The 25,980-nt window shown below is 35.0% G+C and overlaps 2 protein-coding genes across 3 annotated transcripts in view; both read left to right on the forward strand.

The window, feature by feature from the left end:
• Positions 1-7,708: 7,708 nt before the first annotated feature.
• The window catches only part of LOC147411562 (putative disease resistance protein At4g27220), a 51,963-nt gene continuing 33,691 nt past the window's right edge, over positions 7,709-25,980 (forward strand). The window contains exons 1-2 of one of the 2 annotated variants that reach the window (XM_086449901.1): positions 7,709-7,833; positions 10,128-10,224. The gene's annotated coding sequence lies outside the window, so the exon portion shown is untranslated. Of the gene's footprint in view, positions 7,834-10,068; positions 10,225-25,980 lie in introns of those variants that run through there. The other variant, XM_086449894.1, reaches the window with a different exon arrangement.
• LOC147411563 (disease resistance protein RPS2-like) lies at positions 23,227-25,782 on the forward strand. Its single transcript, XM_086449961.1, has 3 exons — positions 23,227-24,806; positions 24,914-25,054; positions 25,411-25,782. The coding sequence occupies exons 1-2, from the start codon at positions 23,302-23,304 to the stop codon at positions 24,933-24,935; spliced, it is 1,527 nt and encodes a 508-aa protein (XP_086306087.1). The 5' UTR covers positions 23,227-23,301; the 3' UTR covers positions 24,936-25,054; positions 25,411-25,782.

A 25,980-nucleotide genomic window follows, 5' to 3' on the forward strand; every position in this document is an offset into this window, starting at 1 on the left:
TGCAAGGGCAAAACTAAGTGTATGAAAATAAAATTTGAAATTATAAATAATATATATATTATAATAGAATTCTTATTACATATCCTTACTGTTAAAAAAAAAAAAACTAAGCTTCATTCAAATGCTAATTTCAAAAAATAAAAATCATGATTTCATACTAAGATCATAATAAACAAAAAAAAATACTCATAAAAAAAATTAAAATTAGACGAACACCTTATTTTCATGAGAAGCCTACCAAACCATAAATTCATTGGGATTTTAACTAAAACAATGTTTGCCGCTGTTTCAGGAGCTGTGAGATAATTGCATTTAATTGCTTCTTAAATCCTACATCAAGGATCCGGTCTGCCTCATCAAACTCCAAAACCTGTACCCAAATCAGTAACTAAATTTGAGGAATATTTGAATATGAGCAGGAAAGTGAAGGAAACCAAGCTTCATGCCTCCACTTTTTTAGATCCAAGTTTGATGAATGTAACTAAACTATATTTGTTTGTTTGTGTTCGAGTATCTGGTTGTGTGGGTGTCTATTATTATTTTTGTATTATTATTTTTTTTTTTGAAAAGGTATAATATATTGATAAGGGCAAAAGATACAAGGAGGCTGAGAAAGCCTCAAGAGAAACAATAAAGAAAAGAAACTACAATCTCAGTGATTACATAGAGAGTGCTATTTAAATACGAAATCATCAAAAGAAGTTCCCGCAAACTCTATGTTCTGTTTGGACCAAAGGTATAAACAATCCAAGATCTCCAAGAAAGTTGCATAAAGCTACTAGTCTTGTATTTTATATATATATTTGTTTGTTTGCTTTTTTGTGTATGCGTTGAGGTGGTGGAGGTGGTGGTGGCGGTGGGGTGGTCTTGAAATCCAAAGTTGCTTCATGTTTGTTACCTCGAGTGGCCTGGTTGAAAGGAAAGATGGGCATAATTTACTAAGGTCGTCAATGTATAGGACAATTAGGATCACCCAGTAATGATGATATTTTAGATTTGGGATTTCACCCATGTGAAACCAGTGAATTGTGCATTCTAGCCTCTCTATATACATGTCAAATGTATGGCAAACATGAGAAGAACAAGCTCATCTTCAAAAGAACTACTTTATCTTCACCTGGAGGTCTGAGCAATCGAAATTTGGAGTCTCATTCATGTGTTGAAGAAGCCGACCAGGGGTGCACACCAAGATATTCAAACCATTGACACACTCCTTCTCTATCTCAACATTTTTCCACCAATTAGAAGGCCCGCACTGAAACTATGATGCTTCCCTACGGCTCTCAATACATCAAAAAGTTTACCTGCTAATTCCCATGTGGGAATTATTACAATGCTTCCTACCCCAGCTTTAAGACCCCATCTTGCTCTATATAGCTTCTCTAAAACCTGAAAGACCAAAGTATGATTAATTTAACAAAAATTGAAGATATAGATACTTTTCAATCCCTAAAGAACATAAGTGTGATTATAGACGAAGCCCATGTATCACAAAATTAATTAACACATAATTAAGATTCACAAGTGAACAAATAAAATGAGAAAACACGACAAGTGTGAGGCATGTAAAATACCTACCCAATGTATATTACATAAAAACATAGTCACCAAATTCTGCGACTTTTTCCTCCACCCATTTAATCGTGACTTTTACAAACTTTGTGATTCAATAGCAAACTTCAAATTATATTGAAAAAACTGAAAGATGATCTTGATGAACTATTAAGAGGAGATGACCTTGATGAACTATTAAGAGGAGATGACCTCGATAAAAATGATGGTGACAATATTGATGATTATGACTCGTTGATGAATCCTAACTTGGACTCATGATTATGATCTTTTCATATTTTGAACAATATAAGCCTTGAATGTATTGTGGACCTATAGTTTTTATTTTTAATTTTTTTATAACTTAAAAATTTTATTGAAGAAAAAGAAAAGCGGGAGCGAGATGGCCCAAATACAAATTATCAAAAGACAGGGAGCAAACCCCCTAGACAGCCTCAAAGTTACAAACCAAGTGTCACCGAACAACAAAGTCCTCAAAGCATAAGCCATTGGGGACCTATAGATTATTTCAACCTTTTTTTTTTACCCTAATACCATTCTTAAAGAACACTATTCCACGTTAGACAACAATTAAATTAGAAATAAAACTGAAGAAAAGTCTCTAAAAACATTCAGGGTAATTTCTATATGCTGATCCAAAACTTAAAAAATAAATTAATTAATGAGTAAGCAGAAATCGAACCCTTGTAGGGAATAATTTCAGCAATTGAGGAACAACAGACTTAAACCTCAATTTAAATTATCTATAAGGAAACCAAAGTTGTGTTTTCTAATCAATTTCACGCATTAAAAAGTTACTAAAAACAAATTAACAATATAAAAAAAAACCCTAACTCATCATAAACCCTAATTCCTAAGAGAAATCACCGGAATTATAAAAGCCAGAGTCTTGCGAGACCCGGTCTTCGCCGCACCGAGGATATCACGTCCGCACAACGAATGCGGCAACGAAGCCTTCTGAATTTTAGTCAAACCATCCTTCGTATACTTCGATAATGGCAACTGATTGAACTTCTCGCAACCGACGTAAGAAGAGAATAAATTACCGTTGATGCGACCAATTGAAATATTAAATGGCAATGTTTTGATCGATAGAGGGTTCGAACCTGAATCTGGCTTTCCGAATTCGATCCATGACTCGGTTGAGTTTCAAGACACTGATTGTCGCCACGTGGACTAAGAATTGAATCCAACGATTCACAGATAGAGCTCACGCAACACTTCATACGCTCGAAAGCAAGTGAGATTACTACACGCAAACTCTGATAACCCAAATTCGGTCCATGCCGAGCGAAACAAGGTTGGGTCCAGCCAAAACCCCTATTTTTCACCTTTAACTAAGAGGGATTTTTAAATTAAAAAAAAAAACCTCTGTGGTAATATTTACATTTTTTATAGAATTGCTATTGGCATCTCAAATTTTACTTATTACACTCCAATTTCTTAAATTACGTTACACTTTAATTTAAGATTAAATTTAATTTAAGATTAAAATACACCATTCAACATTATAGAAGTTTGAGGTGGTGAGCTCAAAATCAACTTGCCCATGATAAAAAAAAATATACAAAAGTTTGGTTCAAGTTATTTTCTCAATATTAACAACTTCAGTAGTTATTTACAATTAGGATTAGGCTCATTTAAAATCTTAAATTTAGAAAATATATATAAAGAGAAAAGTTTCTATGGCACTCCAAGTTCTACTCATTCTCATTTATTGATTGATTTATTTTATTATATTTTTTTAATTTTCAATTGTAGTGTATCAAAAGTTGGGGTGCCAATAGCAGCTCTCTATTTTTTTCACCCCATGTCAATTTGGTAGATGGTATATTATAAGGTTTCAAGGGTGTAAAAGGTATTCTAAGTAAGTAAGGTAAGGAGATTTTAATAAACTAAATTAAATAAGTATCCCACATGTACAACAATTGACTTGATTTACTTACTCATAACTTGTGTTTGGATACGGCTCTTTGACAACTTCTAGCTCTTGTGACGAGCTATAAGCAATAAATCGTGCATTTGTTTCAAATAGCATAATACAAATTTGAATTATTTACTCGATCAATAGTTGGCTAACATGACATGAACATCGAATCATAGATCTTTTTTCTCGGGATACACAATTGCACATTTTTAATGGGGATGTGCAGTTTTGTATCTTGACAAAAAGATCTATGATTCTGTGTCCATGCCACGTTGGCCAATACTTTTCACCCAGTGAAGATTTTTAGTTAGAAAATCGTTATCGTACCTAAAAAAAAACTTCACTGAAGAATCGTATTTGCTCCAACTTGACAAGTTCAAAATAGTTACTCTACCAAAAAGTGAAAAAAAAACTTTTGCACAGAGTCATTTTACTATAAAACACAATGGTTGTGTGTTTCTAACAATGCCTTCGTGTATTAGGAACTTTATGTCCAAAATATCTCAAAACCTTCAGACCCCAACCTAATTATTATCTTCTTCATTTCGGAGCTTCATCACTTCTTAGCTCCATCGACCAGTATCAGACAAGTTTCAAATGAAATACCTCTACTACACTCAAATCAATTATGATTAACAACCCTGATTATTATATTTCCACAATTTATTTATGATTTTGGGTTTCTCTGTTATAGAATTACACTTGAACACAAAGTAAAGATTGATATATAAATAAGCAAAATCACACATACTGAAATTTTAATTATGAGTGTGAAAGAAATCAAGATGAAAAATATTTTTAAATTATATATTAAGTTTGGGTTGGCGATACCCATACCAACACCCAACTCAATTTGAGTTGGATATTTTTTGTTGTTATTCGAACCTGGGGTGGAACCTAAGCTAACTATGCCCAAACATGCCCTAAGGTTGGTTGAACCCATCGGGTTTGGGTTTTACCAATCCAACTTGCAGCCCTACTTGTAATGGCATAATAGATGGGGTAAATTATGCTTTGACCCCTTAAAGTTTGATATACTTTCATTTTGACCTTCTAATATTTTAATAATTACACTTATCTTTCTTATAATTATTTAAGGAGTTGACTTACCCCTTCCGTCAAATTTCTGTCAACCTTACGGTTAAATTCAATTTATAAAGACCAGTTTGCTCTTTTAAAATGTTACCCTTATTTATAAAAAAAAAAATAGGCCTGTGAAGAAATGGGTTCAGTTCAATGAATCCTTAGACCGGGGAATTCTAATTATTGTTTTAAATTTAATTTTTAATAAAAAAAAATAATATAAAATAAGAGGGTAAAATAGTAAAATAATATCTGAATTTTAACCTCGTCAATGAAAAGGTAATATAGTAAAATAACATCTGAATTCTAACAGATGGTACTTTATGGCATCATTTCCACGTGCATGACTTGCATTATTTATTAATAATTATGATTGTACACAGTGTTGTGTTGAAAAGAAAGGCAGAGGAGGGGAAAAATTCAAAAGTAAACGCAATCAATCAATTAACAGTTTAGTGGAGGACAGGTGAAAAGTGCAAAAGCCAGTCAAAATAAAATAAAAATAAAAAAATAAAAAAGATAATACTGGTAAGTAAAGGGGAATAATGCAGAAGCAAGCTCCACAGTGACTCGAATGATCTTCCGAGCTATAATATCTCTACTCATTGACTTACTCCCAACACCTCGTTGTTCTTAAGAGAAAATGAGGGAGCAATTAGTCGAAAAGTTCAGGTTGGTATCCAAATATTTTCTTAATTATTCTCTATTTCATTCGTCTTTAATTTTTATTTTGTTGGCTTCGATTTTTATTGTGCATGAGTCACCCATCTAATCAACTGCTTTTGGTGTTCTTCTCATACAATTAAATGAGAGATTGGATTTTAGGAATTTAGATGTTAGTAATTCTCTAGATCTATGTGGATTTAATCTGATTTTGGTGTTCTTGAATGGGTATCTTATTGATGCTTGCGAGCCAAAGTTTTTTTCTTTGATCGAAGAAAAAGAAATCTATATCATATGATAACTTGACAAAGATTATGGATCTATGGTTATCTGCTCACTGCCATGTCAGCACAATTGAGCGCAGTGTCCACGAGAAATCAGTTTAGAACAGTCGTGATAATCTGACTCAGCCACGTGGCATACTCAGTGACACTCTTGATGAGACTGATTCAGGAAACGTAGATCTGCTCTTCTTGGAATACAAAACTGCACATTTTTATGGGGGAATCGTAGTTTTATATCCCTATGTGAGCAGATCCACGTTAGGGGTGTCGATTGAGCTCACCAAATTTTATTTATTGTCGATCTCAATAATTGTTATTGTTAAACTCGACAATAAAAATGTAAAACCCAAAATAAGAAAGTGGTGAGCTTGATGTTGGTAAAATTCACTTATTTTCGTTTTTTGAATTTTTTTCAATTAAAATACATGGAAAGATCGACTAAAAACTTGACATAACGACTTGTGTCAATGATTTAAATACCAAAAATCTTCAATCTAGATTTCCTTCCAAAATCAGTCATCTTCAACCTTAAGGTGAAGTTTTCCACCCTCTTTTTCAAACTTAAGACCCTTTCTTCTTTAATCTTCTTACCATAGGACACAACATATGATTTTTTGAGAAACAGATTATCGATGGAATTATCGGTAGAAAAATCAAAAGATTTCTACATTGAAGATGAGATTGAATAAGTTAGAAATAATTTAAACTAGAGTTTAACAACTTGAAGAGTGAGGATTTTTACCTCCATCCTCAATCTGAAGATTGTATCTCCTTCAAATTTAAAGTAAAAAAAGATAGATTTTTGGAGAAGAAAGATAAGTTTAGGGGTAAAAAAATAGAGGATTTTCAGTAATACATTGAAAATATTAGATTGAAGATAAGGTTGAATAAGTTAAAAATATTTTACCCGGGAGGTTAACAACTTGAAAATGATAGATTTTTTCTTAGAAAATTTAAGGGGTATTTTGAATTTAAATAAAAGGGTATTTATGTCATTTTCACATTAGTTCTTAAGATGAAACCTATATCTATAATGAGATCAATAACTTGGTGATGACAGGATTTGAACCTAAATCTATGATATCATCACCCAAGAATTGAATTTTTTGGGTTTAAATCGGTTCGGTTCATTCGAGTTTCGGTCCGAGTTTGATTCTGATTTTTTTATTCGATTTTGATTTGATTTTTGGGTAATGGATAATTTATTTGTATATCCCTACCCTAGAGGTTAACAATTGAAAACAATAGATTTTCTCCGATAAAGTTTAAGGGGTATTGGCTTGAGTTTAAACGAAAAGGGCATTTAGGTCATTTTCATTAATTTTTCACATGGAACCTATATCTTTAATGAGAAAAAACTTGGTGATGCAAGAATTGAACCTAAATCTATGATATCATTATCACTCTTGATTTTAATTTAGATGATACCTTTCCGATAATTAATTATTTTTATATATTAATTGGTAAAATGCATTTGCCATACACATAAGTGAAAAACACCAAAATATTAGAATCTCCGCTTCAAAGTCGGACTCAATGAAATATATAGGTTGATTTGTCGTTGACTAACAACCACTACTTGACGACAATGTCTAATTCAGTGAAATTACAATTATATCAATTCTCATCGTTGAAAATGAGAAATGAGTGTTAAATGGGTAAAAGTCACACTTCTCTTTTTATACTAGTAAAGATTATTATTTAAATTAATAGAAAACATTAAATAACTCTAAAAAATGTTTTTTTTTTCTTTCTTTTTTTAGCCATTATAAATTTTATATACAAAAAATAATATTATTATATTTTATCTATCTAGCTAGCTAACTTTCACTGTTTATTAATAAATAATAATTACGATTGTGGGTCAGTGTTGAAACCTCTCCTTTTAGAGGCAAAGGAGTGGGGAAATTCAAAAGTAAACACAATCAATCAAAAGCAAACCCCACCACAGTAGGCAAAAATAGCTTTTGGTTTGAAAATGGACGTTATAATAGTTTTTTCTAAAAAAGAAAAAGAAGAAATGATTTTTGTAATTTCATATTTTTCTATAAAATAATTCTCTTAAAGCATTGTTTTTTCCATATTCCCCAACAAAATGGTTATGTCTCCCATCTTTTGAGTTTCATAATAAATGGAATTTATCTGACTTTTATCCCCCTTCATCTTTGGACTTGAATCTTTCAGGTTATAACTTACTCGCAAGCCGTCGTCATTCTTCCTAGTGGATGTAAGTAAGCTTGGATTCATCATTTTCTTCTTTAAATCTTGAGAGACAAAGACGAAGCATTGGGCCAAAAAGTCCAGGTATCCAAATCTTTCATTTATTATTTTCTACTTCATTCATCTTTAACTCTTAATTTTATTATACTTTTTTTTTTTCGATCCGTTTTTAAGATTAGTTAGCTTCGATATCTAGCATGCATAATCTCAATGACTCATCCGAGATTCGAGTTTTTGAAAATCTTGACAAGTCGCTTAATTTTTGTGTAACACACCCAAGTCCTTAATAGCAAATTCTTTCCCAAGCCGAGATAGAGGGTGAGAGAGAGAGCTGTCTCTTGATTACTAGCCACAAAAATATCATCAACGTAAGTAGGGAAGAAGATGATAATTCCATCGTGGTGATAGATAAACCAAGTTCAACAATAAAATAGATAAGTCGATGAAACCAAGCATGTAGGGCCTGTGTTTAGGCCATAAAGTGACTTCCTTAATCGGCTCACATGATGAGGATGTTGCTCGTCAACAAAGTTCGAGGGTTGGGCCATATATACTCCTTCCATTAAATTGTCGTGAAGAAAAGCGTTATGGACGTCAAGTTGGCGAATTGGCCAAGAAATTCTTGAAATGTTTGATTACTTCTTCTTCCACAACTTTACCTTCTGAAAGTATCCTGCCATCCCTGTCCAAAATGTTAGTGATCTTGTTCCTAGATCCTTTGGCTTTGACCGAGTGATGGAAAAAGGCATTGTTTCTGTCTCTTAGCTTTAACCAGTTGATTCTAGACTTTTGTTGGATCTCGAAATCTTGGATTCTCAATGCTTTAGCACAGGTTGTGGTCAACTTCTGTACTTAGAAGTATGGCCAGTAAAGTAAGGGTTGGCTTGCGCATTGACCTGAACCAAGACAAGCCCACTTCTGGCTTTTTTATGCACAAGGTACTTTGTTGCACTCTTGTTTATGTTCCAGAACTTGAGTCTATCTTTGACAACCTTGAGCTTCATAGTAAATTAAAATGAACAAGGGGTGGTTGCGAGCCCTAAAGCTCCAAGCCTTTCTAATGACATCAAGGAACTCCCGGTTTTCAACCCAAATATTGAAGAATCTAAATGGTTTTTTACCTCCCAGTGAGTGACGATTCAAAGACACTAAGCAAGTGCTATGATATGATAACCTACTCGAAAGGATTAAGCCATCGACCTCCTTAAACAAATTTACCCATTTAGAATTGACAAGGATTCTATCAAGCTTGCACCATATTCTCCCCAAATCTTGTTTATTGTTCTAAGTAAACTTGGCTCCAAAAGATGTGAGATCCATCAGGCAACTGGATTCCAAACACTTAGTGAATCTAACAATAGCAAGACTAGTTTAGCAAGCCTTCAAAGCTTACTAATGATCTTTGGGCCCACATGGATTATAAAATTGGCAATCCCACACCACATACTTCTAGATTTCATGAAAAAAAATAAGAAAAAAAATCCCTTTTGAGCTTGATCGAAAGTATTAAAAATGGATGACTACCAAACTTTCAAATTTAAATCTAAAGTTTAATGGAAAATTATTATTATTTTGTTGCAAAATTCTTAGAATTTTTTCTTTTATAATCTTGTGGTATCGGATCATATTTTTGGATGATGCCACGAATTGATGAGGTTAAGAATCATTCCAAGGTATGTTGAATAACAAATTAACCCATCAATTTAAATTTTATGATGTGATCTCCACTGCAGGGTAGCAAACTTGAAAAAACGTGCGGTTTGGTGGGTAAAGAACTTCATAAAGTAAGATTCCAACTCTAAGGGATTTTTTGTAATAAAAATGCAACAGTTAGGATTGGGTAAATCTCTCAAAAATAAATTTGTGGGCAGTGGAGGTTAGGGTAAGATAGAGAAACTATTTCTCCATTGCACCACATGTCAAAGGGCTGTTGGGCTGTGAGTAAATTTGCTCACAGTTTTGTGAGCAACATATCACTCCCCTCAATAATGCCATAACAGATGTGGCTTTAAGGAATTATTTCCATATGACTTGCATTATTTTCACTGTTTATTAATAATTATGATTGTGGGCCAGTGTTGAAAGTTGAATCCTTTCTTTAGAGACAAATCAGGGGGAAAATTCAAAAGCAAACACAATCAATGAAATCTAGCTACCACAATTAAAGGAAAAAAAAAAATGGTCTGTATGATAGTTTTTTATTTTTGTATTTATTTTAAAAAAATGATTTTAAGTCCTGTGTCTTTTCCATTTTTAAAGCAGTGTTTTTCCATTTTCCAGACAAAATCGTTCTTTTGAGTTTCCTAATTAAATGGAATTCATCTGACTTTTCCAGATTATAATATCTTTACTTGTTAACTTATTCGCATTCGCAAAAGCTCGTTGTTCTCCCTAGTGGATGCAAGTAAGCTTGGATTCATCTTTCTTCTTGAAATCTTGAGAGATAAAGAGAAAGTAATTGACCAAAACGTTCAGGTATTTAAAATCTTTTCTTTATTATTCTCTACTTCATTCATCTTTAATTTAGATTTTATTATACTTTTTTTTTCAGATCCATTTTTAAGATTAGTTAGCTTCGATTTCTAGCTTGCATGATTCACCCACTCAAAGACTTGTCCAAGATCCAAGTTTTTGAAAATCTTTAGGCTATGTTTGGATTGAGAGAAATGGAGAGAAGAGAAGAGAAAATAAATGAGTTTCTCTCAATTTGTCTTGTTTGGATTGTTAAGGGGGGAGAGAAGAGAAAGAATTGGAGAGAAAAAAAGGTGAGTTTTCTTTCTCTCCAAAAATGGAGAGAAGAGGAAAGAAATACATATAAACACTTTTAAAATATTTTATAATTTCAATTCTGCTCTAAATTTCTTTTTAGATATTTTAAAATTTTAAAATTGTCCTAAGTTCTCTCAGGTCAATTCAAAATGGTGGAGAGAAATTAAATTTCTCTTCTCTTCTATTCTTTTAATGAGTTTCTCTTCTCTCAATCCAAACATAGTCTTACAATTCGGGTTTTGATGTTTATTTTTATTTTTTCATTCAATTAAATGTGATTGGCGTTTAGGAATGAGTGGTGATATCTACGTGGTGTTTTACCATTGAGTTTTAAAATGCAAAGAAAAAGAAAAAACATGTGTATTTCCTTCTTCTTCGTTCTCTGTCCGAACCTCTAAAATCAAAACCCTCATCTCTTTCAAAGTCATGGTAGAACAAAATGAGATATTGTATTGGTTGGCTACGGTTCAGACATAAATACAGGGTGATGATGACCTCCCTAAAGTGAGCTTAAACTAAATTTTTTTTTATGTGATTTCAAATAGAATCCATCATTGTCGAATTACCGCCGACAACACAACTAACTAACTTTCATTTTGGGGATTTGGCAAATTCACATGTATACCCCCATTGACATAAGCCAAGATTACTCTTTGTTGAACCATCCAAGTTGAACTATGCTAACATTTAATTCAAATACATTAATCATAAACTAGTTTAAGCTTCACTTATAATTGTTTGTTGGAACACTTAACTCTTACAAAATTATCTTTATATTTTATACAATTGGCAACAAAAATAACTATTTTATGGTAAAAATATATTTTAAAAAAAATATAAAGTAAATTATACAAGTTATTGTAAAGGGGAAATTATATAAAAAAAAACCTAAAAGATAATAATAATAATAATATATTTTTATAATTATTAAATTGAACCAAAATCGGCACTTTTAGTGTCAATTATTATTATTTTTTAAAAAATTCAAATTTCAATAAATTTTGATTAAAAAAAATGCTAAATTTTTTGGTGAATGCCCTATTACGTTTTGGCTCACAGCCCAACAAACATTTGATATGTGGCGCAATGGCATCAACAATAGAGAGCTTCTCTCTCTTGCCCGTTGCCCACATATTTATTTTTTTAGATTTCAAATCTTAAAAAAGGGTAGTTGGGCCCACGTTGATTATCACATTGACAATCCAACAATACATCCTTTTAGATTTCATGAAAATATTAATATTAAAAAAATATTTTTTTTCGAGCTAGATCCAAGGTATTGAAAATGAGCGGATACCGAGTACTCAAATTTAAAAATAAAATTCAATGGGGAAAAATAACTATTTTTTAATTTTGTTTTTTTAAAGTTCATATAATTTTGTCCTTTACAATTCCATTGCATCGGATCATGTTTTTGAATGTCACAAAGTGATCAAATCAGAAAGTTTGCTTCGTTCTATTTTGTTTTTTTTAACTATGGGAAAAGGAGAGAAAGAGGCGTTGCCAAAAACTGCGTCCATTTAACATTCAAAAACAACGTCCAAACGCTCCTTTCTCTTTCTTGCCCATAGTAAAAAAAAGCATACTTTCTGATTTGATCACCTTGTGACATTCAAAAACGTGATATGATGCAATGGAGTTGTAGATGAAAAAATTATATGAACTATTTTTGAAAAAAAAAAAGAAAGTTATTTTTATAGTTGAATTTGTTTTTAAATTTGGATGTTCGGTGGTTGCCCATTTTCAACACCTGGGAACAAGCTCGAAAAATAATATTTTTTTAATTTCTCTTGTTTTTTTTAATATGAAAATTTTCATGAAATATAAAAAACTTTGTTGTTGGATTGTCAATGTGGACCCAATGACTCTTTTTAATATTTGAAATTTTAAAAAAATAAATATGTGGGCAGTGGGCAAGAGAGAGAAGCTTTCTCTATTGTTGATGTCATTGCGCCACATGTCAAACACTTGTTGGGCTAGGAACCAACTTGTAATAGGGCGAGCGCCAAAGAATTTAGCATTTTTTTTTTAATTCAAAATTTGAATTTTTTTTTCAACACTTCAAATGCCGATTCGATAATTTTAAAAAATGTATTACTTTTTTTTATAATAATTTTAAATTTTTATAATTCCCCTATTATAAATCATGTATATAATATTTTATTTAAATAAATTTCAATTTATCTAAACCAAATCCTGAATTGAAACTGATCCCGAAATTTTCAGTTCGATTTTGGGTCTTGCCTTTGGAACAAAATCCGAACCCAAAATTTTCGATCTAGTTTCAGCCATACCCAGATCGAATCTGAGAATTCAGTTTGGTTCTACCCGAATGTACATCCCTAGGGTGAAGTTAGTGTGAATTATGAATTTTTCAAAACTTTTTTTTAAGTTACTAAAATTATGAGATCTACACTTTCTTCACTAACTTAGCCACTCTAGTTCTTATCTTATTTTAAATAAATTACAAGCATTTAAAATCTTAAATTATTTTTTATATGCATTTGAAAATCATAATGGATTGATTGGACTGGGCCTAATTTTCATAAACTTGGCAGTGAGCTTTAAAATATTGTTCTACAATGAGTCAATGTGATGGACGATTAAACATTGACTTTCTATCTTGGTTTCCTCATAGACCCATATGACACCTAAGTTGTGATGAATTGTACCATTTAGGATGAATTAAAATTCTGTATAATTACTTTAAAAAGTTATTCAAATATTTTAAATAAATTATCAAATGTTATATCATATTTTACAATTTAACATATTATAAGTGTCTTTTTTAGGGGTCCAGTTTGGTTCCTAAGACACTTAGAACCATAACCATTATATTTTGTACAGTTCTGGTTCTTATTAGTTTTAGTTCCGATACCCAAAAATAACTGAAACGGGAATTGAAATCACCAAAAGACACAACCATCGATTCTGATTCTTAAGAATTGGATGAGAAAAAAAGTATTTGAAATCATAATAAACATTTTTCCTTTAAAAAAATTAACATATTTTCAGAAAAATTATTACCTTAGTTAAAATTTGTTACGCGCCGCTAAAGATATAAATTAATCATTATTTTCAAAAATAAATTTTATCTTCTTTAAAAGTAATAAATTTTGGAAGAGATAGCTTATTTTAAGCTCTAATCCATAATTTATATAAAAATTTGAAGAACATTATATGACGTGCCTTAAATTTAAAATAAAAGAATTCCCTAAAATCATTTATGGTGATAAAAAAGACAAAATAAATTGGTTTCGGGTACTATCGAATAGAACCTAATAGGTCATGTTCTTATCGGTTCAATTCCATGTTAGACTCGGCTCTAATTGATTCTAATAAAAGGGGATCTGGAACTAGAGTTTTCGGTTCTGGTTCGATTTTGGTTAAATGGGTACCCATTGGCACCCCTAGTCTTTTTATAATTTAAAATACTAAACAAGGTATTTTAGTACAATACTCTCTACATATTTTTGTATAATACCCATTAGGGGCCAATTAGTTGCACATCACTAATTGTTGGTTGCACACCAAGCTTAAACAAATCCTTTTTTTTTTATAACATTTATTTTAACCTACTACTTGCACTCCAATAGTTACCTTTTAGGGTTTAGCCTTTAATCTTAACTTGTAATTTTGTATTCTTTGCTTGTGTTTTGTGATTCATTTTACTCGTGTTCTCTTTGGCTCAAACTTATTTAAGGTATTAATTTTCTAATTTAAAAAAAAATAATAATAATATGAACCTGTGTACTTCAAGGAAACTTAACTATGTAAAGATGGTTCGGAAATCGAAATGACAAAATATTTCTTGCAAAAATTAGTGAATCAATAATTGATTTTTGTTAGCATAATTGAGGAAGAACAAAAATATTTAAAAAATTTAAAAAAAAAAGGAGTACAACATTTTTTATATATTATTTTTGGAGTGTAATCATCCAAATGGAGTGCAAACGGGAATTTTTAAGTGAAGGAGTGCGATCGGTAATGGGTAGTGTGCAACTAGTCGTTCCCAACCCATTATATAGGTATTAAATCTTTACAAAAAAAATGTGGATCTCACTCTAAGGTTTGTTATGAAAGAAAAATACTTTACTTTCTAAGTTAGTAAAGAAGTTTTCTGATTCTATCAATTTGTGGCATCTAAAAACATGATATGTTGTCACAGGGTTGTTGAGGACATCTAAGAACTTTGATTTTTTATTTTTTTTTTCAAAAAACAATCAGGTCAATCGTTGAATTTTAATTTTAAATATGCTAGTTCAGTAGCTGTCCATTTCAACATCATGGATCTATTGATTTTTTGTAATGATGATCTCTATGGCAGGGAGATCATCCTCACAAAAAAAATCAGCCCAATCTGAAACTTCTAACCCCATGAAAAGTAGTTTAGAAATGCGGACCATCGATTTTTTATTGTTAATTTGTAAACCATTTTTGATAGGGTTAGAAGTTTTAGATTAAGCTGAATTTTTTGTGAGGATAATCCCCTCACCATAGAGATCTCCCTCATAAACAATCAGCCCAATCTGTACTTTTAAGCTGTATATGACAAATTTTGGCTCCTAATGTTAACTCCTTAAAGTTGGCCGTTGAACCTTATTTTATGAAATTTGTTACCCAGCAAACCCTAAAGTGAAGATCCATGTCATAAAATTCAAATTTATAGGATTAATTTGTCACTTAACATACATTGGAGTGGATTTGACCTCATCAATTTGAGACATCAAAAGCGTGATCTAATGTCATAGGGTTGTAAAAGAAAAAATTATATGTACTTTAAAAAAAAAATACAAAGTACAGAGTTAATTTTTACCATTGAATTTTAATTTTAAATTTGAGAGTTCGATAACCATCCATTTTCAACATTTACGATCAAGCTCAAAATTTTATATTTTTAAGAATGTTTTGTTTTGAATTTGATATTTTTCGTGAAACCTAATAGCCTATGTTGTTCAATTTCTAATCTGATAATCCATGTGCACCCACCGACCCTTAGTAAGATTTTAAGACTTAGTAAGTTAGTCACAGTTGCATGATTCATAAGTAAGGTTTGTTGGAGTAACAAACTTGATAAGGAATGGAGTTTTTGTAATAAAATTGCAACAGATAGGTCTACCCAATAAATCTTATAATAATAAAGAGAGCTGCTATTGGAACTGCAACTTTAACTTCTTATACTCCAATTAAAAAAATAAAAAATAAGTGAATGATTAAAAAGAAGTGAAACTGGGGGGCAATAGAAACTCTTTCTTTTTTTGACAAGGTTTTATTTTTATTCTTTTTTGGGGGGAGGGGAGTGGAGGAGGAGCGGGGGTGGTTTGTTTATGATTTTATATGAGCCTATCACAATTGTAACAACTACTTGGAGGAGTGTTAAAATATTGAGATTATAATCAGTGCCAAATCTTTTTAATGTTTGAAAAGTGTGTTATAATCTTTAATAGGGGCGTGATTAATACTTTGGGGAATTGGGGTGTGATAAGTAAAAGTTGGGGTGCCAATAGCAGTTCTCATAAAGTTGCAGAGTCAACGTAGAAACACTGGTAAGTCACATTTGAAATGCACCGAGTCAGCTAGAAACTCGGCCGATTTTGGAAAACACCCTTTCTCTGACCTCTTACGTGACGGGCAGAAAACCATAGATTTGAAACAAATTAGTAATGATTTTCTAGAGATTCTGTTGGAGCAAACCCACATACTTGAAGTAAAATCAGCAAGAATCCATAAACCATCACACAAGAATAACCAATAAACAATAATTTCACTAAATTAACCAATCGAAGAACCAGGTTACAGTCTTCCTCTACCTCTTGTATCTCGCTAATGAGGCGGTTAAGAAAAAATCCTAAAAATACCCTTTATATACTTAGGGTTACAAAGAGGGTAAAAACAGGTCGGATCAAGACCCGGACCAAATGGGTTCAAAATTAATCAGGTCATACGGATTGTTAACGGATCATCAAGAATCCGGGTTGAATTCATGAGAACTCTCCAACATCAGGAATAGAAGACATAACTCAACAGATTCATTATGAGAATCACTAGGAATATCTTCCCATCTCAGCCTCACGCATGAGGCTAAGGTTCAAACGTAGTTTTGAGGTTTGTAAATCGTAGTATTATAGGTGAAATTGAATGGTCGAATGCCTCTGAGGAGTTGGTTTTGCCATTCTTCAAATAAGCACTTACATCTAAAAATAAAATAAAAAGGTAGATATGGTTGCAAAATAAAAAGGTAGATATGGTTGCAAGTAGTGATTGGGAAACATTCTTTTCCATTCCTTTTCTTAATGTGTTTGCTACTACTACATTATTTTCCATTTCTTTCCTTAATATGCTTCCTACTACTTTTTTTTGGATCTCATCTAGAGGAACTTCATGCTGGACTTCATGATATAGAAGTTGCTGCGATTCATAATTGATTCTGGATTTCATTTTTGCTTCACAGAAGTGGCCATGGATTGTCTTTCATTTGTAACTAAAGTGGGAAAGCAACTATGGGGTCCCATTGAAGGTGTAATCAATGATCTAGTCTCTTACCGGACAAACATTGAAAAACTTGGAAACCGAGTGGCAGATTTAAAAGCAAAGAAGAAAGATGTTGAGAATCGGGTGGAAGAATATCGACGGAATTTCAAAGAACCCACTGAAGAAGTACTACGTTGGCTAGAAATGGTGAATAAGATTGAAGAATCTGCACGAAAAATACAAACAGAAGCTGATGAGGACAAGAGGTGGCTCAAGGGATTGTGTCCCGATTGGATCTCTCGTTATAATGTGAGTAAAGAGGCAGCACAAATGGAAGTGATCATTAAGGAACAGCTACAAAAAGAAAATTTTAGTACGGTGCCGCGACCTCTTCCAAGTGTCATACCAAAATATGGCAATTATGTAACGGGTCTTGAACCCATAGAACGGGCAAAGGATCAGCTAATGAAGTTACTGGATGAAGAAAATATTAGAGCCATAGGGGTGTACGGAATGGGGGGAGTGGGTAAAACTACTCTAATGAAAATACTAAACAATGAACTTGAAGAAAAGAAAACGTTTGCGAAGGTGATATTTGTAACTGTATCCAGCTCCCCGAACTTGAATAGAATTCAAGATCAGATTGCAAAGAGGCTGGGCTTGGAGCTTGGGGATGAGCATTCTCTTTCTATAAGGGCTCATGATTTGTCAAAGAAGTTGAGGTTGGAGGAAACAGTTCTTATTATATTGGATGATGTGTGGGAGAGACTAGAGGTATCTGATGTGGGGATCCCTAGTGAAACAGAACATAAGGGTTGCAAAATTGTCGTGACCTCTCGAAAGAGAAGTGTTTGCATCCAAATGGATACAAACAGGGACATTCAAATGGAATTATGGTCTGATGAGGACTCATGGACTCTCTTCAAAGCGAAAGCAGGAGAAGTAGTTGATTCACCCACATTGCAACATGATGCGAAGAAGGTCATGAGAGAGTGCAAAGGATTGCCATTGGCAATTGTGACAGTGGGATTGTCATTGAGAATGATTGATAATAAAATTATATGGAGAGAAGCACTGGGGAAATTACAAAGTTCAGTACCGACTGAACTGGAAGAGCTTGAGTACGGGCCAGTGATTTCATCTTTACGATTTAGTTATGACTTTCTAAAAGGGGATCCGCTTATCAGGTTATACTTTCTGTTTTGTTGTTTGTTCCCTGAAGATCAAAGCATTGAATTGAAAAAGCTATTTTTGTACGGTTTTGGGGAAGATTTCTTTGAAGTGGTTAGAACATTGGAAGAAGCATCAAATAAAGGAATATTTTTTGCCCATAGACTAAAAGATTCTGGCTTGTTATTGGATGATAAGCAAGATTAGCATTTTGTAATTACTATGATATTGTAATTAGTTATAGGTAGTTATATTTAGCTTGTGGTCCTGCTCATCAGGATTCTTTTCTTTGTACAATCTCCACGTGTATACTCACTCTTCTATTAATACAAATCTTCCCAGCGTCATTTATTGTGCTGGTGTTGGCAATACTTTCTTTACTTTATTGTCTCCCCTTTATGGTATCAGAGCAGACCAGGCAGCCCCTGTACCCATGACAGACTCCTCAAATTCTGCTGCCAGTATTACTGGCCCACCAACAGCCAATAACCTTACACCAGCTCCACCACCTAGGGCTCCACAACCACCTGCTCCTCCTATTCTTGCTCAACAACAACCTGCCCCATTTCATCTTCCTTCTCCATCCTTAACACAACCTTTGTCCATCAAACTTGATGAGACGAACCTTCTCCTCTGGCGTAATCAGATTCTCAACATTGTTATTGCTCATGGACTTGAGGATTACCTTGAAGGCACTACTCCTATTCCTCCTCGTTTTCTCGATGCCCAAATGCTTCAGCCCAATCCGGAGTTCATTAGTTGGGAGCGCCTCAATCGGCTAGTGATGAGTTGGATCTATTCCTCTCTAACACCTGCGATGATGGGTCGTATTGTTGAATACAACACAGCTCGTGATATTTGGCGCTCTCTGACCCAGATGTATCATTCTCCATCCATAGCCACCGTGATGGGCCTTAGCTCTCAGTTGCAAACCATCAAGAAAGACGGTTTGACTGTCACTGATTATGTTTCTCGTCTAAAATCTGTTTTTGACCATTACTCTGCCATTGGTGAACCATTGCCTTACAGGGACAAACTCATTCGTGTTTTGGAGGGCCTTGGAGTAGAATATGACTCATTCGTCACCTCTATTCAGAACAGACCTGATCGACCTCCCTTGGAGGAAGTTTTCAGCCTTCTCCATACTTTTGAGTACCGCCTGACTCAACGCTCAGCAGTTCAACAACTTGCTTTTGCTCAAGCCAACCTCGCCACCCATCCTTCTCCAAAGAAAAATAAACCGTTCTACCCCTCCTCCAAACCACCACAAATGCCTCATCCATACTCACCCAAACAACCCTATTTCCCTCCCAATACTCTGGGTCTTCTTGGCAAACCTCCACCGGCACCACACTCGTGGTCACCACGTCCATCTGGACATAGGCCCCAATGCCAAATATGTTTCAAACCGGGTCACTCAGCCCTTACTTGTTACCATAGAGCAAATCTCAATTACCAACCCCAACTTCCAAATCCTACACCTCGACCACCTCCTGCCCAGCCTCCGAACCAATTTGCTGCTATGCTTACTACCTCTTCGACTCCATCTCAACCTTCCTCAAGTGATTCTGGCTGGTATCTCGATTCGGGTGCAACCCATCACTTCTCCAATGAGTTTGGCCACTTTCAGGATGCTTCTCTGTATCACGGTGAGGAGCAAGCTATGGTAGGTAATGGTAAGTATATCCGTATTAATCATATTGGTAATATTGTGCTTCCTTCTTTTCATCACCCTCTTTCTCTTCAGCACGTTCTACACACCCCTGAAATTTCCAAACAACTTATTAGTGTCACTAAATTGTGCTCTGACAATAAAGCCTTTGTTGAGTTTTACCCCTCTTACTTTCTTGTGAAGGACCAGCTGTCGAAGAAACTCCTTCTCAAGGGTCAACTTGAGAATGGTCTATATAAAGTCCTTCCACCACACTCCTCATGTTCTGTGTCCGCTACATCTAGTTCATCTTCGCCTCCTCGAGCTCATCTTGTCCAGTCTTCAGCAGCTCCTTCTCTTAGTCTATGGCACTCTCGCTTAGGCCATCCTTCTATCAAAGTGGTTAAACGTCTTTTGACTCAATGTAACAAGCCATTTTCTGGCTCTTTTGAGTTTTGCGTTGCTTGTCAAATGGCCAAGAGCCATCAATTACCTTTTGAACTTTCTTGTACTCGAGCCTCGGCTCCTTTTGAATTAATACATTCTGATCTTTGGGGCCCTTCACCCATTACTACTGTTACTGGTGCTAAATATTTTTTGTTGTTTATTGATGATCATACAAGGTTCACTTGGTATTATCCACTCCAACTCAAATCTGATACTATGCCTTATTTTCTCAAATTTAAAGCTATGATCGAAACACAGTTTGAGGCCAAAATTAAAACTCTCCAAACCGATTGGGGTGGTGAATTTCGATCTCTTAAACCATTTCTTGAATCCTTGGGCATTCATCATAGACTTTCTTGTCCCCATACTCCCCAACAAAATGGGAGAGTTGAATGGAAAAATCGTGATGTCGTTGAGAAGGGACTTGCACTCCTTGCTCACTCTTATGTCCCTCTCTCCTTTTGGCCTTATGGCTTTCAACAGGCAGTATATTTAATTAATAGACTCCCCACCCCAGTCTTACATGATCACTCTCCCTTTGAAACTCTCTATCATCGCCTACCCAATTTAAACTCTATACATCTCTTTGGCAGTGCATGCTATCCATTTCTTCGACCCTATAACCACCACAAACTTCAATATAGGTCTGCCACTTGTGTTTACCTTGGTTATAGCCCATATCATAAGGGTTATTTTTGCCTTTTACCTACTACGGGTCGTGTATATGTCTCTCGCCATGTTATTTTTGATGAATCTTCTTTTCCGTTTCAATCTCTGTCATTTCCTTCGTCTTCCACCTCTTCTCCTTCTCATGCCTCTCCATCATTTGAATTCATTCCTTCTTCCTTTTCTCCGTCTCCTTCTTCGTGTTCTCAAGTTTTCCCGCCTATGACAACTTCCGCTCCCAACTCTATTCCTCCCTCTCCTTGTCCTTCCTCCTCTCCCACTTCTTCTTCCTCTCCTTCTCCTATTTCTCACCCTCTCCCTCACCCTCCTTTCCCTCCTACGGACTCTAATGCTCACAATATTGCACAATCTGATTCAATACCCATTGTACCTACTGTTATTTTACCAGGTACTGCTCTTCATCGTCCACCTGCAGCATCAAATATTCATCCTATGCAAACCCGTGCCAAATGCGGTATCTATCAACCAAAAGTCTTACTTGCTTCTGCTGGTCCTGATTTGACTGAGCCCACCAGCTATAGGCAAGCCGCCTGTGTTCCTCATTGGCAACAAGCCATGGAGCTTGAGTACCAAGCACTTATGAAAAATCAGACCTGGACTTTAGTTCCCAAACCTCATGATCACAAGATTGTTGGCTGCCGCTGGGTTTATAAGGTAAAACTGAAGCAAGATGGAATGGTTGAGCGCTATAAAGCACGTTTGGTGGCCAAAGGCTACCACCAAACACACGGCCTTGATTATTTTGAAACGTTCAGCCCCGTTGTCAAACCGACTACCATTCGTGTAGTGTTAAGCTTGGCTGTCCATTTTGGCTGGCCATTGAGGCAATTAGATGTCCATAACGCTTTTCTTAATGGCGATCTGTCTGAAGCCGTGTTTATGGAACAACCACCAGGCTTTGTTTCTTCTATTGCTCCATCTCATGTGTGCCGGTTGTCCAAAGCCCTTTATGGCCTTAAACAGAGTCCTCGAGCCTGGTATACTAAGCTAAGTAATTGTCTATTGCAGTGGGGTTTTAACACTTCTAAAACTGATACATCTCTTTTTATACGTATTGATTCGGATGCTATTATTTTGATTTTGGTATATGTGGATGACATTGTTCTCACTGGGAGTTCTTTGCCTTTGCTACATGCTTTGATTGCTCAACTTAATGATCAGTTTTCTTTGAAGGATCTTGGTTCCTTATCATACTTCTTGGGCATTGAACTTGTTCGCTCTTCCACTGGTTTACATCTCAGTCAACAAAAATATGTTCGTGATTTACTTCACCGTGCCTCCATGCCTGAGTGTAAATCCATTGATACTCCTATGTCGTCTTCCACTTCTCTATCTATGTATGATGGTGAAGCCTTACCGGACCCCAGTGTGTATCGTAGTATTGTTGGAGCTCTTCAATACACCACCATCACACGACCGGATATTTGCTTTGCCGTTAACAAGGTCTGCCAATTCATGCACTACCCGACCACCGCCCATTGGCAAGCTGTGAAGCGCATCCTTCGTTATCTCAAAAGCACCATTTCACATGGTATCCTATATAGCCCTTCGTCCTCCTTGACACTTCACTGTTATTCCGATGCGGACTGGGCTAGTTCTCCGGACGATCGCAAGAGCACAAGTGGTTATTGTTGTTTTCTTGGCAACAATCTCATCTCTTGGTCATCATCTAAGCAACGCGTAGTGTCCCGCTCCAGCGCTGAGTCAGAATATCGGGGGATTTCTAATGCAGCAGCTGAGTTGATGTGGCTTGAAACTCTTCTTTCTGAAATGCAACTCATGCTGTCTATTACTCCTGTGCTCTATTGTGACAACATCTCTGCAACTCATATGGCAGCAAACCCTGTTCTTCATGCACGCACAAAGCATATTGAACTGGACTATCATTTTGTTCGTGATCGTGTCACTCAACAACTCCTCACCCTCAAGTTCACACCCTCTCATGATCAGCTTGCCGACATCATGACGAAACCTCTACCTACTCAGCGTTTTGTTCGCTTGCGTACCAAACTGACAGTCGTTCACCGTCCTGTCCGTTTGCGGGGGGATGATAAGCAAGATTAGCATTTTGTAATTACTATGATATTGTAATTAGTTATAGGTAGTTATATTTAGCTTGTGGTCCTGCTCATCAGGATTCTTTTCTTTGTACAATCTCCACGTGTATACTCACTCTTCTATTAATACAAATCTTCCCAGCGTCATTTATTGTGCTGGTGTTGGCAATACTTTCTTTACTTTATTGTCTCCCCTTTATTGGATGATGATTTTCGTGGACAGGAGTTTGTGAAAATGCATGATGTTGTAAGAGATGCTGCCATGTGTTTTGCAAAGAAAGACGGGCATGGTTTTTTGTAATGGCTGGACTACGGTTAAAAGAGTGGCCAGAGTCTGAAGGCTATGAAGAATATAAGAGAATTTCACTGATGTACAATAACATTACGAAGCTCCCTGAAGGGTTAAAACGTCCCAAACTCCGAACTTTGTTATTACAGGGAAATAAATATCTGAAGGATATCCCAGACAATTTCTTCACATGGATGCCCTCTCTTCAAGTTCTGGATCTAAGCTATACTGGGATTAAATCCTTGCCACTATCGTTGTTGTGCCTCACAAACCTAAGGACATTATGTATGGAAGGTTGCCGCGACTTACAAGATGTATCTCTACTTGGAGGGATGGAAAAACTTGAAATACTTAACCTGAATCGTTGTGTGATGATCCGTGAGTTGCCATTGGAATTATGCCGACTTACCAATTTGAAGTTGTTGGATCTGAGATGGATGCAAAGACTTGAAAGGATACCGTTCGGGGTGATATCAAAATTAACTCGTTTAGAAATATTGGACATGAAATATGGATTTTCTAGTTGGGATGATATTGATGAAGAAAATGTTACCGGGAAAATAGCTAGCTTTGCTGAAATGGCATCGTTAAATCGTTTGACAGATCTAGTAGTGCGGTCTGAAAGAGGGAAATGTTTATTTCAAGATATGTCAGGCGGCCCTTGGAGAAAATTAAATAGATTTGACATTCAAGTGGGAGAAGTGATGGTGTTGGATTTTTTTTCTGACTTAAGAAAGAAAATGAAGCTTTGTATTTCAAGTCCAAATTTGGCGAATTGGGTTAAGGTACTGTTGGAAAGAACAGAGGAGCTACTGTTAGAGGGATGCAAGGATGTTGAAAGTCTTGAACAGTTGGATGTAAATCTTGTAGGTTCCAATTGTTTGGTACATCTTTCTCTCAGAGAGTGTCACCAAATGAAATATGTCATTAACTTTGAAAAGAAGAACGTTCGTGCCGCATTTGCTAACCTTCAGAAATTGAGGCTCCGGAAAATACCAAACCTGAAGAAGCTATGCCACGGGGCTGTTCCATCTCCTCCAACAAGTTTCACAAATTTGAAAGAGTTGGACATCTATGTCTGCTACAAGTTGAAGAATCTCTTCACATTGAATTTAGCAGGAGGGCTCCATAAACTTCATTATTTAAGGGTGTGGTATTGCAAGAGCATGAAAGAGCTAATTTCAAAGGATGATGAGAAAGAGGAAGAAGAAGAGTTGAAGATGTGCAAGAGTTTATTTCCTCAGTTACGGGAACTATATTTAGATGATCTATCAGAACTAACATGCTTCTACTCAGGAGGAGGAAGAGGAGGGTCAGTGAACATGCTTTTTGATTTTCCATCATTGGAAACCATTGGCATTGAAGACTGCCCGAAACTGAAGAGACTCCCCTTTGGCCCTCATACCGTACCTAATTTGAAAGAATTCGAGTGTGGAGAAAAATGGTTAAAAGGGTTAGAGTGGTCTGATGACAACGACTCAGATAGCATCAGATCAAGACTACAATCCATTTGCGGGTACGACCTCTAATACTATCTATCTATCTATCATATATTAACAATCTCAAGTTTTTTTTTTCACCTCTTGTCTCTTTCTCCACCTTACAAGTCTTGAAAACAAATAGATTTGAAGAAGAACTCGATTAGGAGGTTGAGGAGGAATTTGACAAAGAACTCGAATCGGAGGTCGAGGAGGAATCAATTGAAGAACTCCGGAGGTTGAGGAGGTATCTAGGAAGAGGAAGAGGATCAAACTAAAATCAATGGTAATTCAGTCACTTTCCATTTTAAACGAAAAAAATATAGAAAGTTTCCATCAAAGAGTTTCCCACAAAAAATGACTATAAACTTTTAATATAAAATTATTCATTTTCTACTATTTAGTCACCTTGGATTCACCCAACCACAAATAATAGACCTTTTTATTTTAACGAAAAATTGGTTTAGCACTTTGTATTCAACGGATGAGTTTCTAAAAGCACTTTTAGAGCCAGCCACCCCCACCCATTAAAATAGTCCTTGCATTGTTGTCACACACTACATGCTAACATTGATTCCTTTTGTTTGCCCAGCTAATTGGATCTAAAACTAACTCCATTGTGCCTTGAACACTCTCTCACAGCATAAGCAACACAACCCTTTGGAGCTCAATGAACTGCAAGCTGATACAATGATTTCGGTGGCTGCCATTTCTTTGGCATCTGTAGAATGCAAGATATTTGAGCAAACCATGCACTTTTGGCTATTCAACAAAGCATTTAAATAATTTATCTGTTAATATTTGGTATGTAAAAACTACTGTTATATTTGTGGCTTGTATTATGTTAGTGGTATTGTATTGGCAGAGTGGACAGTGTCTATGGACTATAATTAAATTCATAGCCAACTTGTTTTAGGATTTCTATGAGGGATTTTAGTTTTTTTTTTTATATATAAAAATAAATGTGATTGAAATATTGTAACTCTGGATTTCATGGAAATAGTGAAAGGATATCATCACCCCTCGTGGACGTAGGCAATCTTGCTGAACCACGTAAATTTTGTGTCATGCTCTCTCTTATTTCTGATTTTGTGTATTTTTTCTCTCTTTATTATCATTGTTTCTCGCACTCAATTTTGTACACTATTCACATGTTATTAGTCTGATGGACTACTACTACTACCCCTATGTACTTTTTTGTGCAAGGATATT

The sequence above is a fragment of the Akebia trifoliata genome, chromosome 1 (genome assembly GCF_017979445.1).
Source record: "Akebia trifoliata isolate Shusen 1 chromosome 1, ASM1797944v1, whole genome shotgun sequence".
Taxonomy (NCBI): Eukaryota; Viridiplantae; Streptophyta; class Magnoliopsida; order Ranunculales; family Lardizabalaceae; genus Akebia; species Akebia trifoliata.

What these genes read in the sequence shown, in the direction of transcription:
- LOC147411563 (XM_086449961.1), top strand. Translation starts at nt 23,302, where the DNA reads ATGGCTGGACTACGGTTAAAAGAGTGGCCAGAGTCTGAAGGCTATGAA. An exon ending in AGACTACAATCCATTTGCGG is followed by an intron (nt 24,807 to 24,913) that starts GTACGACCTCTA and finishes GAAAACAAATAG; the next exon opens with ATTTGAAGAAGAACTCGATT.